The sequence below is a fragment of the Propithecus coquereli genome, unplaced genomic scaffold, assembly GCF_000956105.1.
Source record: "Propithecus coquereli isolate 6110/MARCELLA unplaced genomic scaffold, Pcoq_1.0 Scaffold336, whole genome shotgun sequence".
NCBI classification, from domain to species: Eukaryota; Metazoa; Chordata; class Mammalia; order Primates; family Indriidae; genus Propithecus; species Propithecus coquereli.
In genome coordinates this window covers 1,214,857-1,229,522 of record NW_012149019.1, presented here as the reverse complement: position 1 = coordinate 1,229,522, position 14,666 = coordinate 1,214,857, and the positions used below count along the sequence as shown (strand labels likewise).

The 14,666-nt window shown below is 32.8% G+C and overlaps 1 protein-coding gene across 2 annotated transcripts in view; it reads left to right on the top strand.

Moving 5' to 3' along the window:
• The window catches only part of ZPBP (zona pellucida binding protein), an 85,505-nt gene that overhangs the window by 18,232 nt on the left and 52,607 nt on the right, over positions 1 to 14,666 (top strand). For both annotated transcript variants that reach the window (XM_012650629.1, XM_012650628.1), the window contains 2 exons: positions 1,117 to 1,266; positions 12,437 to 12,655. In XM_012650629.1, coding sequence (XP_012506083.1) covers positions 1,117 to 1,266; positions 12,437 to 12,655 — 369 coding nt within the window. The remainder of the gene's footprint in view (positions 1 to 1,116; positions 1,267 to 12,436; positions 12,656 to 14,666) is intronic.

The window sequence follows — 14,666 nt, the reverse complement described above, 5'->3', positions numbered from 1 at the left end:
TATATATATAAATGGCATATTATTTCCCTGCTATGACAATTATTTCATGAGATAGTACTTTCAGTTTCAATGAATGGAATATTAAATTATTGAACTAAGCAAATTTTAATATCTAAAAAATTTTCTAATGAAAACCTGTGGTTATGAACTTTCAGAGTAACAGATTTATAGCTTTTTCAAGTATTTTAATGTTCATTGGTTATACGGAATAATCCTGTGAGATAGGCTGTCATGTATTATGATTCTTCATTGTACAAATGAAGGAGCTAGATTTCAGAAAGATTAAGTGGCTACTCAGGGGCTACATAGTTTGCAAGAGAGAAAGGTAGCCTCAAACCCAGGTCTTAATGCCCCTGAAGGCTGATTTACTTTCTATTTCACAGCATAGCTTTCTCCCAGTGTGACACTTAGAAGTGTGGCTTGTTGAAGTAAAAAGGGAGCTTAAATCCCATTCTAACTGCCAACACTGCAACTCTGTGATTGTGACCTTGGACAGGTTAGATGATCTAATCTCCTATTTTTTTTTTCTTCTGCGACTCTCAAGGTTACAACCTAAATTTTGCTTTATATCATGTATAGTGATAAGAAATATCTAGTTGTTAGGGTTATATTCTCTTAGCTTTTGTCATAGGTATACTATTTTGTCTATTTCATATGTAGTTTGTAAGCTTACTGAGGCTGTAATTCATCGTTAAAATATGTGATTATTTTATAACACATATAAACATATACTATATAATATACATGTATATTTTATATATATCTATATATATAATATGTATATATTTGTATACATGTACTATATTTGTGATAGTGTCCAGTTCAATGCAAGGAGCAGATTAGGAGCACATTATATTCATGTCCTTGTTAGTCTGTTATCACTTAGGTAGCTACAAAATTATTGAACTCTGGTTAGTGAAAGTCTGACACTAAGAAAGTTATCCTGGCACCCACTGTCAGCAGGCACCAGATGCTATGACTAGCTATGCCCCCAACTCCTTTAAGTGATGGTATAGATAAATTTTGATTGTTTTACTCTGCTTAGAAAATGTTTTGGTGTTTTATCTATCATATGTAATTTAAGTAACTAATAACTGTATCTCATTCCTTTATTAGAAAACAGCACTGCACAGATAACATCCACAGGAAGCCTTATATTCCAAAACTTTGAGGAGAGTATGAGTGGCGTTTACACTTGTTTTCTCGAGTATAAACCTACTGTGGAAGAAATTGTTAAAAATCTTCAGCTAAAATATATTATATATGGTAAGAAGTGAAGATAGTTGTGTTTTAACATTTCTGAATGTTTTAAAATGTTTAAATGTTTTAACAAGTTTGTTGTAAAGGGATTTGGCTATTTTTAGTTTTATTTAATTAAAAAAATTTCTGCCTGCCTATATTTTACAAAGTACTTTATGAAGGGTTAGTGGTGAGGGCACAGAGTGGTTAACAGAGCATAGTCTATTTTCTTCAGAAGAATGTCAACATGTACACAGATAAATTTAAGTCTATGAATGAAGCAGGAAGTATAGATATCATGTTTTCAAATTATGATGATAGTATATACTGTATTAAATTCTAAGTATTTAAAATTCCAAGTATCATGATTGTTTTTAAATTCTGAGTATTAAAGAGTATAGCAATTTATAACCCTGGCATAGTAGATAAGAACCTCAGTTTCTAAAGCTCCCTTAATACTGTATTTTGAATTTTTGCCAATCTAACAGGTTAATAATGTCATTTCATGGTTTTAATATGAATTTTTTGTCTTTGGTGGGTTATTTGAATTTTGCTATTATATTTTTGTGAGCTCTTTGTGCATGTATTTGTGTAAATAGCGACTGCGAGATATGTAGATATACAGATACTCAGCTACATAGATATTAATTTGTGTCAAATGCATTATATTCTATGTTTTGTTTTTCTTTAGCTTATTGGCTTGTTTTTTATCCTAGATAAAGGATAATTTAAAGTTTTTAAATTTTATATAATCCACAAATGGTATTTTCTTTTTGGCTCATGTTTCTTATTGTGTTGAGCAAGGTATTCATTATTCCTTGGATTATAAGAAGAGCTGATTTTACTTACAATTACATTATATTTTTATATTTATAATCTTTAAAAATTTTAGAAAATTGTAAAAATAAACTAACACTGAAAATTATCAACTTTGAATTTGTCAAGCCAATAAGTATAAAATGGTAACTCATTGCTTTACTATACACTTTCTTAATTATTAGTAGGTTTGAGCATCTTCTTATTTTTATTACGCAATAGATTACATTGCCTTTTAAATTTCATTGTCATTTTACTTTTGAATAGTTTGCCTTTGTCTTACTAGTATGTAGGTATTCACTATTCTTGATACTAATTTCTTCTTATTCATATTTCAAATAATTTTTGCCTGTCTCTCACTTGTCTTATGATGTTTATGCTAACAGAAGTTTCAAATTTTGTTGTAATGAGATTTATCTGTTTATTTCTTTGAATTGCATTTCTGTTTTGTTTTGTTTTGCCTAAGAAATTATTTCCTACACCTCAAAAATAAAAGTAGTTTTATGTGTATGTATTTTATATATGTATATATATAAATGGCATATTATTTCCCTGCTATTACTGCTTTAGCTGCATTCCATAGGTTTTGACATGTTTTATTTCATTTTTATTTGCATCAAGATATTTTCTAATTTCTCTTTTGATTTCTTCTTTGACCTATTGATTATTTAGGAGTATGTTGTTAATTGTCATTATGAGTCTCTCAAATTTCTTTCTGTTATTGATTTTTAATTTCATTTTGTCATAGAAAATCCCTTATATTATCTCAGTTTTATCAAGGTTGTGGCTTAGCATATGCTCCATCCTTGAGAATGTTCCATGTGTACTTGAGATAAATGTATATTCTGCTGTTGTTTTGTGGAGTGTTTACTATAAATGTCTGTTAGGTCTATTTGGTTTATAATGTTATTAAAGTCTTCTGTTTCCTTATTGATCTTCTGCCTAGTTCTTTTATCTATCATTGTATTAACAAATGAGATATTGAAGTCTTCAATATGTCTCATTTCGTTTTTGCCTGTTTTTGCTTCATGTATGTTGGTGCTTTATTGTTAGGTATATATATATTTATAATTCTGTATTTCTGATGTATGACCTTTTTATCATAATAGGAAGTTTCTCTTTTTCCTTTAGTAATATTTTTTGTTAGTTTTAAAGTCTATTTTGTATGGTAATTGTATATCCAGTACTGCTTTCTTGTGATTGCTTTACACATGGTATATCTTTTTCCATCCTGTTACTTTCCACCTATTTGTATCTTTTAATCTAAAGTGTACCTCATGTAGACAACATATACTGTAGTTGGATATCACTTTTTTTAATCCAGTCTGACCATCTCTGCCTTTTGATTTGATTGTTTAATCCATTCACATTTAATGTTATTATTGATATAATGTGATGTACTTTGCCATTTTACTTATTGTTTCCATATTCCTCATGTGAGTTCCTCTATTCTTCATTAATTATTTTGAATTAAATGAATATTTTCTAATGTAGCATTTTAATTTCTTTACTGTATGTATTTTGAGTTATTTATTAATTGCGCTATGGCTTACCACATATATTAACTTATCAGAATCAGCATCAGATTTACAATAACATAATTCTAGTGAGCATTAGAAATGTTACTCTTATGTAGTTTTGTTCCCTTTCCCTGCTCTTTGTGGTATTAATGTTATACATATTATATCTGTAAATGTTATAAACCAAACAATACTTCATTATTATTTTATATAATTTTATGTCTTTGAAATAAGCTGAGTGTAGAAAGGGGAGCAAGTATATATTATATTAATAGGTTTTGTTATATTAGCATCTTATTTATTATTTGTGGTTCTCTTCATTTATTCTCATGGATTCAAGTTACTGTATGGAGTCATTTCTCTATCCCAGTGAAGCTTTGCTCCCACCCACCTCTTTTGTGCTCCTGTTGGCAAATATGTATTTATATGTTATAGGCCCAATGATACATTACATATAAATTCTTTTATACAATTGCTTTTTAAATCAGTAAAGAAGGGGAAAGGTAGAAGAAATATAAAATTATGTTGTCTTTATAATTACATATTACCTTTATTGGTGCAGTTTGTTTTTTGTGTAGATTCACATTATTGCCTGGTATCACATTCTTTCAGTCTGAAGAACTTCTTTTAGTATTACTTGTAAGGTAGGTGTATGTGACACATACCGTTAGTTCTTTCTTCGTTAGTTCACATCTACTCTTGAGCCCCTTAATACATATTTCCTTTCCGTCTTTCTACTGTTCAACTGTTGAATTTCCATTTGGTTCTTTTTTTATAATTTCAGTATTTACTGATACTCTCTATTTTCTGTAACATTATCATCATACCTTTCTTCTTTAATCTTGATTTCCTTTAGTTCTTTTAACATATTTATAATGATTACTTTGAAGTCTTTATTTTTTAAATCCCACATCTGGTCACTCTCACAGGCAGTTTCTGTTGCTGACTTTTCTCCAGTATGTGGATCATGCTGTCCTGTTTCCTTACATGTCTTATAAATTACTGTCAGAAAGTGGACATTTTAGATAATACACTTATGTGTTGCTTACTGATGGAGATACATTCTGAGAAATGTGTCATTAGGCAATTTTGTTGTTGTGTGAACATCATAGAGTGTACTTACACAAACCTAGATGATATAGCCTACTGTACAACTGGGCTATATGGTATATCCATTACTCCTAGGCTATGAAACCGTACAGCATGTTACTGTACTGAATGCTGTAGGCAGTTGTAACACAATGGTATTTGTGTATCTAAACATAGAAAAGGTACAGTAAAATTGTGGTATTTTAATCTTATGAGACCAATGTTATATATGCAGTCCATCACTGACCAAAATGTCATTATGTAGTGCATTACTGAATATTGTATTAATAGCAACTCTGGGTATAGGTCACCCCCACTTCCAACCAGCCTTGTTACAATTGTTTTCTGTTTATATTTTTAGCAACTGACTGGATTATTTCATTGAAGTTCACTCCCCAGTGTGAAGCCTCTGATGTTTGTCTTTGGAAGGTGCAGCTCGGGTGTACCCACAGCAATTTTGACAGGGCTTTCTCTGACTGTTTGTTTCCCTGACGCACATACTCAGCTGATCGATCTATTGCTTTCAGCAATGCCCTGGGAAATAAGTTTCTCTACATGCTGATCCAGTTAAGGTTCTCGAAGAGCTAGTTCTTCAGGTCAATGTTTGAGATTTGTTTTGACCTCAGGATTGCTCTTTCCAGGTGACTCTTTCAGTGTGGCTTTCTGGCTAGCCTTTAACCTATAACTCCAGTGAATCTATGAATCTCTTCCCAATTGAGCTTGTCCACATATTCTTACAAGTGAAGTCAGTTCCTTTGAGAAGAAATGCTGTTCTGCAGCCTGGTCCTCCTTCCTGGGTAAATTTTCTGCGTCGCAGCTCTGGAGCTGAGGGTGGGGATAGTGACGTCTTTTTTTCTGAGCAACACACTGCTTTAGGAGCTGAGCACTTGATGGAGGGGTAGCAGGAGCCTCAGATATCCTCAGCTGGCAGCTCCTGATGTGGAACCCTCACGTCATGAACTTGAGGTACGGGCGATGGTGTCCCCAGTATTCTCAGTGTTCTTATACCTAATTTAGAGCCTCTGTCTCAGGAGGTGGGGCTAGGTGAAAGAAGGAAGCCGAAACCTTTCTACCAAATGCAGCTGCAGCTTAACTTCAGCGATAGGTAGCTGGAGCTGTGGGGAGAGAGAACCCTCTGTTCTTGATGCGCACATCTGGAATGGGGTCTCTGTCTCTCTGAGCAGGCTGTGGGATGGGGGAGGGAAGAAGCAGGTCTTGGTTCAAATACTGCTCTTACTTTTAGTAGACTTTCTTGAATAAATGTTTCTTCATTTTTTCTATGCCCTTAGGAAAATTTCCAAAGACTTTTTGAACAATCATTTAAAAAAAATAATTATATCAGTTTTGTTGGAGAGTGAGTTTGCAGAGCTCCTCCAGCTGTAATATCAGAAGTCTGTCTCCTACAGTTATTAACATTTTTTAATAGTAATTACTTTATTGGATTCACCATTTCTTCTTATATACATTGTACTAAGTCATATCTTATTGAAATAATTTTAATCTAACTCTCCAAATGTGTTGACATGAAAATCTTTATAGTTTTATGTAGTTACATCTTTTTATTTTGATTAATTAGTATATTGCTGTATTTTTTCTTTGTTTCATTGATTTTACTAATTTAATTTTTTTCTATTTGACTAATTCATTCCTTTTCTCATCATTCTTATTCTCTTTCCTTATCTTCCTTCCTTATGTTAACTTTGTTGTTCTATATATGGACTCTTGAGTTGAATAGTTTGCTTATTTTCATTTCCTTTTTTTGGCAAATATATTAAGGCTAAATTTACTTCTTATTACTACTTTAATTGTGTCCCACAATTACTGATATGTTTATTATTATCATGTCTAAATATTTAGTCATATCTACTGTGATTTCATTTCCAGCTCACTTGTTATTTAATAGTGTTTTATATGTTTAAAAATGTTTGTGGGATTTTAATTGTTGATTTTTATTTTGATTTCTTGTGTCAGAGAAAGTGGTTTACATATATTGAATTTTTGGATTTTTTTCACTCTTCCTTTATGGGCTCTAAAAAATTTGCCTCTTGACTATTCTATTTATTTTTATTTCTGAAACACTAATTAAACATATTCATTAGGGTTTCTTAATTTATCATTCATATCTTTAACTTGTCTTTCATATATCAAAATCTTTAAATGTGTGTTTTGGTATTCTTATAGAGTTTACCAGATCCTCCTTCTGGTATGTTCTGTCTGCCATTGTGCTTGTCAATTCACTTAAATTACTTAAATTTTAATTTTGAAGACTTTTTTCTTTCTGTTTCACTAACTATATTTTCCATCTCCAATATTCAAATTTTACCTTTTACAATCTTCACTTGTTCTTGGGTCGTTATCTATCTGTTTTTATAATTTCCTAATCTTAATTTATTCCTTTCTTTAACATTTTGAAGATTTATATATTTAAATTTATTTATATTAAATTGTAATAATGTACATAAACTTCTGTTTTCCTTGCCATCAACAAAATAGGTTTCATTGCTCTTTTAGCTGTACAGTGGGTGTAAAATAATATTTTTAATTTGCACTTTCCTTAATATTATCTTCGAGCACTTAACTATATTTATTTTCCTCCATGAAATTTTCTATTCATATATTTTGCCTGTTTTTCTAAATTCTTGTTAATTTCTAATAGCATTTTGAATATTATAGATCAGTGGTTCTCAAATTATGTCCTTTGAAGCCCTGGGACTCCCTGAGACCCTTTTAAGCAGTCAGTGCTTAAGGCGAAAACTAATTTTATAATTATACTAAGATATTATTTTTCATTTTTACTGTGTTGATATTTATACTTATGATGGGTAAACTACGGAGCCTTAGCAGAAAGCAAGGCAGTGGCATCAAAGTGTACTAGTAATTGAAGGGAAGAAAATATAATAGATTTTAAGTTTGTAAGTTTTTAGTTGAGACACTCTGCTGAAAACAAAAGTTAAAAAGATTAAAACCAGCAGAAGTTTATTGATGTGTGCTGTACCCATCATATGGGGGAGGTCTCATTTCAAAATATCTCTCTCAAGGCAATAGTTTAGGGGCCTTGCTTATATAGTATTTTAAAAAGAGCAATAAATCTTAGCAGAGTGACAAGACAAAGGAGAGAGTAGTTCTAGTCTTTTGAAAGGGGAGATAATGTGCGAAGATAGTAAAATCTGTTCCCAGGTTCCTCTGTCGTCTGCTGGTGCCTTCTTGGGGTTACTAAGCAAGTGCTGTCTTCAGTAAGGAAGGATTTATGTCCTGCCAGCAGGCAAATAAAACCTGAGGCAGAGGATTCCCCTGCATTTCAGTGTCTTAACAATCCTTGATATTTTGGCAAGAAATATTTTGGTTTCCTTCAGTCTCATTTTTGAAACTCAGAAATGTTTACATATTAAAAGCCAGGTTTGTAGTTTTGAAGAGATTTGGGTTAGAAGTTTTAAGATAAGAGATTTTGCAAAAGGGGAAGAAAAACATAGATTGGACTAAGTAGAAAGGAATAAATTTGAATACATTGTCCCGTGCATTATTGAACCAAGTCTCTTATTTCTGAGAATAATCAGTTTCGTGGAATAGTTGTATTGCATTTCAGGAGGGGGTGGTTTAGGTGAGCTTTTATGATAGTTAGGTTGTAGGCAAACAGTTATTTAATAAGAGGCATTTCTGTGCAAACAAAAGAAAAACAAAAGTTAATGTCTGGGGAAATCTGCAAACTAGACTGAATTTGGAGGTAAGTCGGGTAAGAACATTTTAGATTTGGGCTCAAAGCATTTTCAGTTGGAGTGGGCAGGAAGTGGCAATCTGACAGATTTTCCTGGATTGCGGTTTGAATCAGGTGTTCCAGTGAATTTTCTGTCCATGAATAAGTTGTGGTGATTTCTACAAAGTTTATTTCAAGTTGTCTAGCTTTAGCTTGCAGGGATTCAGGAAAAGCAGTTTTAATTCCTAGTGATTTTAAGTCAGAAGGGTGGGAGAAAAATTGGAAATGTTAGCCTGGAAGAGTTATAGCCAGATATTAGAAGAAACTAAAAATTCAAGATTCAGTCCAGACAATAAAAAAATATAAAAACAAGTGGACAGGGCTGGAATCTAATAATAGATGCACTATAGTTTTATTTTGTTTTTTCTGAAACACATTTTTTCTCTCTCTGGTCTCTCATTTCTACCAAAGATAATCACGGTAAATCCAATGTATTTGTAAAATAAATTTTAGTCTCATTATATTTGGCCTGATTATTTGTATAAATTGTAGCAAGAGTAATGATTGAGTATATAGCCTTTTTTAAAATTGGCTTTTCTGTAACTTTGCATAAGGGATTTCAGGTTACACTTTTTAACAGTTTCTCCAGGCTAGGAAACCATGCCACAGACTTTACCATCTGATTTTATCTGTAGTCCCTGGGTGAATTCTTCTTTTCTTGAGGTCTCAAAAATATTTTGAAGCTCCTGGGTCTGTCAGAAAGTGACGTTGTTTTACTTACTGTAAGCCTAGACACCCTGCAAGGGAACCTTGTAGACAAGGTACAAGACCAGTTTTTGCAAGGGCTTTATTGGATCCTTGAAGTTAACCCTTAGTTTCTTAAAGCAGTCTGGTTATATCTCAAAATATGACATCCCAGTCAAACCCTTGGTAACGTAACCTGGATTTCCAATTGTGTCCTCTTACAAAAGAAAAAAGATTATTATTTAATTTATGGAAATAACTTTGAGGCCATAAAATAAAGATATTTACAAATAGTTTCCAAATTATGGAGAAATCAGATAGAGAGAAAGGTAAAATATTTCAATTTTGCTCACAAAAGTATACTTTACCCAGTCACTATAAGCTGTAAATAAAAGAAAATAGTTTTCTTGACTCTGGAAAACAAAACGTGAAAAGAATTTCAAACAAAAAAGTCATAAAAATTTTTTTTACTCCTGCACCAGTTCTTCCCATGTAATTAATTCTTATTTTGTTTGGTGGACTCAATTTTATGAGTGCTTTTTTTTTCATTGGAGTTTTTGGATTTCTTAGTGTAATTGTGTGATCTCAAAGTTGTCAGAAACCTGCATTTAAGAGCACTTGTAGTCTATTTCATGAACCTCTTTGAAGACACAACACTTTAGGATTTGCAAAGAGCTTTTAGGAGAAGAGCAACAGAATAAAGCAAAAAAATCACCCAGAGGGTTTATTAGGAACGGGCCCATGGGCACCCTCTGCCTAGCAACTACAAAAATTCCACACTCCCAGAGGGCAAACAGGTTTTCAGTGCCTCAGGTGGGTTAGAGCAGTTTTATCCTGAAGGGAAAGATTCCTATCTGTGTAGGCAAGTGTTTACCAGCCCAGGGCCAGTCCTGCAAGCAGCCTCCAGCCTGCTATGTTAACTCTTTTATGCACATAAGCTGATCCAAAATTGTTGTGGCTGTCTGTGTACTTCTATTGGAGATTCAGAAGAGGATATGGTTCACACTGTGTTTGAGAGCATTTTGGGGCTATTTTAGCATATATTTACTTTTTTCAATCTCAGGTAATAGCATAATGTAGGCCAGTGAAAGGGTGGGTACGTGTACCTTGCTTGGGCTGAGAAGAATTCTGGATTCAAAGATTAAGATAGGTTTTGAAGTGAGTTTTATTTTGCTTTCCAAGGGAGGGAAGAGCACAGCATAAAAGGGAGAAGAAATGTTGGGCCCCGAGAATGAGTGGCTGGGGCTTTTATTGAAATTTTTTAAGAGCAGAAAAGTTGTTATTGGGAAATGATAGCAGAAGGCAGTTTGTTTTCCAGAGTAGTAGCTGTTGTAAAATGGAAGGCGGTTGTTTTCCAGAGCAGTTGTTACTTGTTAGGCTGGTCTTCTCTCATTTCCACTTCTTGGAATGTGGCCGGGTGGATGCTGAGGGTCTACGTGCCCTCTTCTGTTTGTTCAGTATTTTTCCAGTTCTTCAAAACAAGCTCATAAAACAAGTTAACCGCCCTCCCCACCAGGTGATCAAGAAAGAAGCAAACACTGGGGCCAGTATACTGTTGTGTGAAGGGATGTTGTGTTATATTATTTATAATACTAGCAATGCCGTCCTTTCAGCCAGATTTCTGAAGGGAAAAAGTTGCTCTTTTTTAGTCCATAGGTGAGAAATGCTTGTTCCGTCCCCAGCTGTCCTTTGAGACTCCAGTTTCCAGCTTTGGCCCCTCAGGTTCAGTTATTCCATGTGATATTTGTGTATATCACATATCTTTGGTATTACAAATCATATGTGCATGTATATATATGATAAATATTTATACTTATACATGTATTTATTACATATGCTGGTAGACGAACCAGTGAAAGCATGATAGATTTGTAAGATTTGTGTCTACATGTGGTACTTATTTTCAGTATTCTTATTTACTATTTGATAGACTTTTTGGAACCCAAATCTTTCTTCAGCGTACAGAACGTTTTTCCTGTTTGTCCTTTGATTAACTTCTTTTCTGTCCACTCTGTTCTCTCCTTCTGGAACTCTTTCATTTTGATATTGGATAGCTGGGATTTTTCTTCCTTCTTATTTTGCTCTCATAGTTTTAATTTGTTTCTAATTTTGTTCTGTGCTATGTGAGAATTCTATTTTTTGCTCTACATGATTAGATTTTAGATTGTTTTTATTATTTTTTATTTTTAATTTATTTTTGTATTTTTTAATTTTCCAAGAATACTTTTCATATTTACCAATCATTCCTCTTCTACAGTGGCTTTATTATAGTTTTATGTATATATGTTTTACCTTTATCCTTGAATTTTTAAAACTTATTCAATGATTTCTACGTTAAATTTCTTTTAGGTCCTTTGCCCTTGCTTTTTAATTTTCTTTCTTCTCTTTAATAACTTTGAATTTCCCCAGAGTTGGGGTGTGGGAGTCTGTGGTTTACACTCCTGTTCATAAATGAAACTGGTAGAGGTTTCCTCAGTAATTAGAAGCTGTCTGGTCTCTACCCTGAGTGCAAACATTGACAGTAACTAAGTATGTGCACTTAATGTTAGTTTAAATGAGCAGGTAGGAAAGTGAACAATGGCAGGGTTCACTTCAGTGTGAGTGGGGAGCTCTTCCTCAGGGTGTAAGCCAGGAACAGGCAAGGTGCCCCCCACCCCCACACCCCTGGTTGACAGAAGTAACAATAAAGCTCCCTGTTTTGGAAGGTGAACTTCGCTGATTTTTGGTACTGTTACGGATTTCTATTCCTTTTTATATTTCTTATGTCGTTTCAGTGAGATTTTAGGATAGGCAAAAAAAAAAAAAAAATACACGTTCTTGGTTCCAGATTTTGTACTGAAACTCAATAAAACTAATCGTAGTTTTATTAGAGGCATTCCTTTTTGAATGTTATAATTATATGACTCTAATTTATTTTAAGGTGAATATTTAAACTTAGAAAGTATCATAATTGAGTTTGAGCAGCATATTGTAGTGCTTAAGAGCACAGGCTGTGGGCCCAGGCTTCTTAGGTTAGAATCTTAGTTTTGATAGCATAGGCATTGGGCATGTGACATAATCCCTGTCTCCCTCAATTTCTTCACGATGGATATAAAAATCATACCAATCTTAAATGATGTTTAGAGATTTAAATGAGTTACTATTTGTGAAGTGCTTATCATAATATTTGGTACTTAGTAACTGCTAGATAAGTGTTAAATAAAAATAAATATAGCTGTATGTAAAAACATGTACCAAGAATTCATTCCAAATAATGATTTCTCTCAAATAGTTGCAATATATGTTTGAATTACTTAAATAGCCATGTTTATGTCTTTCTCTGCTTAATTTTTTACAGCTTATCGTGAGCCTCATTATTATTACCAGTTCACAGCTCGATATCATGCAGCTCCCTGCAATAGTATCTATAATATTTCTTTTGAGAAGAAACTTCTTCAGATTTTAAGCAAATTGGTTCTTGACCTTTCATGTGAAATTTCCTTACTTAAGTCTGAATGTCATCATGTTAAAATGCAGAGAGCTGGTTTACAAAATGAATTGTTCTTTACCTTTTCAGGTAAGTATAAACAATTCTTTAAAGGAAAACAAATTGAGAACACATAGCTCATTTTAAAGATATGTTGTGAATTACCAAAAGCACTTTTATAATATAAACACTGTACACCTGAATATATTTTATGATCTCTGCTTCGGTTTAGTACTAATAGCCCCCAAAATAAAATTTTCCTGATTCATGCACTTAATGAAAAGTTTACTCTCTCAAATAACTTATTCCTTGATATGATAATTTACTATAAAGTGGAATTTAGTATAAATAATGTCTATCCTGATATTTATAGATACAAAGATTTAATTTGTAAAGGCATCTAATTGTAAGATGGGTTAATATAGAGTAGAGGAAAAAAAATAATTGGACTTGATATCTAAGGAATTTAAATTTATAAGGAGTCTTTATGAATGAGCACTTAGGAATAGCTATCTATGTGTTTTTAAGCAGTTCCAGTGGCAATAGGATGCTCCTCCCTTGTAATGTCAAATGCTATTGCTTGCTGTTTTCCTTTCTTCCTTCCTCCTCTTTCCCTTGATTCCTCTTCTATCAGTGTTTGATTATACTCACCCATTTCCTGACTTTCCCTTTCCTTTCTTTTTTTTGGCCTTCTAGGCTTGAAATTTTAGAAACACAGTTGAGAGACATGAAGCTTTAAAGGACAACCAGAGAAGTTTAACCTTATTTTCCCTGTCTTTTCTCTTCTCTTCTCCAGAAAAACATTGAGAGTTTTTCTCTAGTTCCCTAAGATGCTTACCAGAGATAGACTCTTTAGCTCTTCAAGGACCCATTATTAGCATTCACAGGAGTTACTGGATCTTTTGTTCCCTGAACTGTTTAATAGATGGATGAGTCCCTAGAAAACCTGAAAGTGTACTTGAACCAATAAGAGAAAATAGATGATATTGAATAGAAAAATGAAGCATTGTGTGCTTGATTTGCATTTCCCTAATTGCTAATGTTGTTGAACATCTTTTTATGTGCTTATTGCCCGTTTGTGTATCTTCTTTGGAGAAATGTTTATTCAAGTCCTTTCTTATTTTCAAATTGGGTTGTGTGTCTTTTTGTTGTTGAGTAGTAAGAATTCTTTATAAATTCTGGGCGCTAGATCCTTATTAATATATGATATGCCAATATATTCTTCCATTTTTTAGGTTATCTTCTGACTTTCTTAATGTCCTTTGATGCATAATTGATTTCAATTTTGATGACATCCAATTTATTTTTTTTTAATTTTGTTCCTTGTGCTTTTGGTGTTGTTTATAAGAATTTATTGCCAAGTCTGAGGTAATCAAGATTTACCCCTTTTGTAGTTTTAGCTCTTTCGTTTAGGTCCAAGATCTATTTTGAGCTAATTTTTGTATATAGTGTCAGGTATGGCTCCATCCTTATACTTTTGCATGTATCCAGTTGCCCAAGGACCATTTCTTGAAGAGACTGTTCTTTCCACGGTGAATGGTATTAGCACCCTTGTTAAAAGTGAATAAGCCATAAATGTATGGGTTTATCTCTGAACTCTCAGTTTTATTCCATTTTTCTACATTTCTATACTCATGTTGGTACCACATGATTTTGATTACTGTAGCTTTGTAGTTCAGTTTGAAATCAGGAAGTGAGAGTCTTCCAAATTTTTTCTTCCTGTTGAACATTGTTTTGGTAATTTGAAGTTTGAAGTTAAGTCATTAATTTGAGATTGTACTTCTTTTTTAATATAGGTGTTTGCACCTATAAATTTCTCCCCAAGTACTGCTTTAACTGCAATCTATAATTTCTTCATTTCATTTTCTTTTCATTCATCTCTAAGTATTTCCTATGGATTAATTTTTGGCCTGTTGGTTAAGAGTATGTTCTTTAATTTCCACATATTTGTAAACATACTAGTTTTCCTTCTGTTATTGATTTCTAGTTTCATTCTTTTGTGGTCATAGAAGATACTTTGCATAATTTTAATCTTTTTGGAATTTTCATGGCCATATATATGATCTACCCAGAGGAATGTTCCATGTGCACTTCAGAAGTG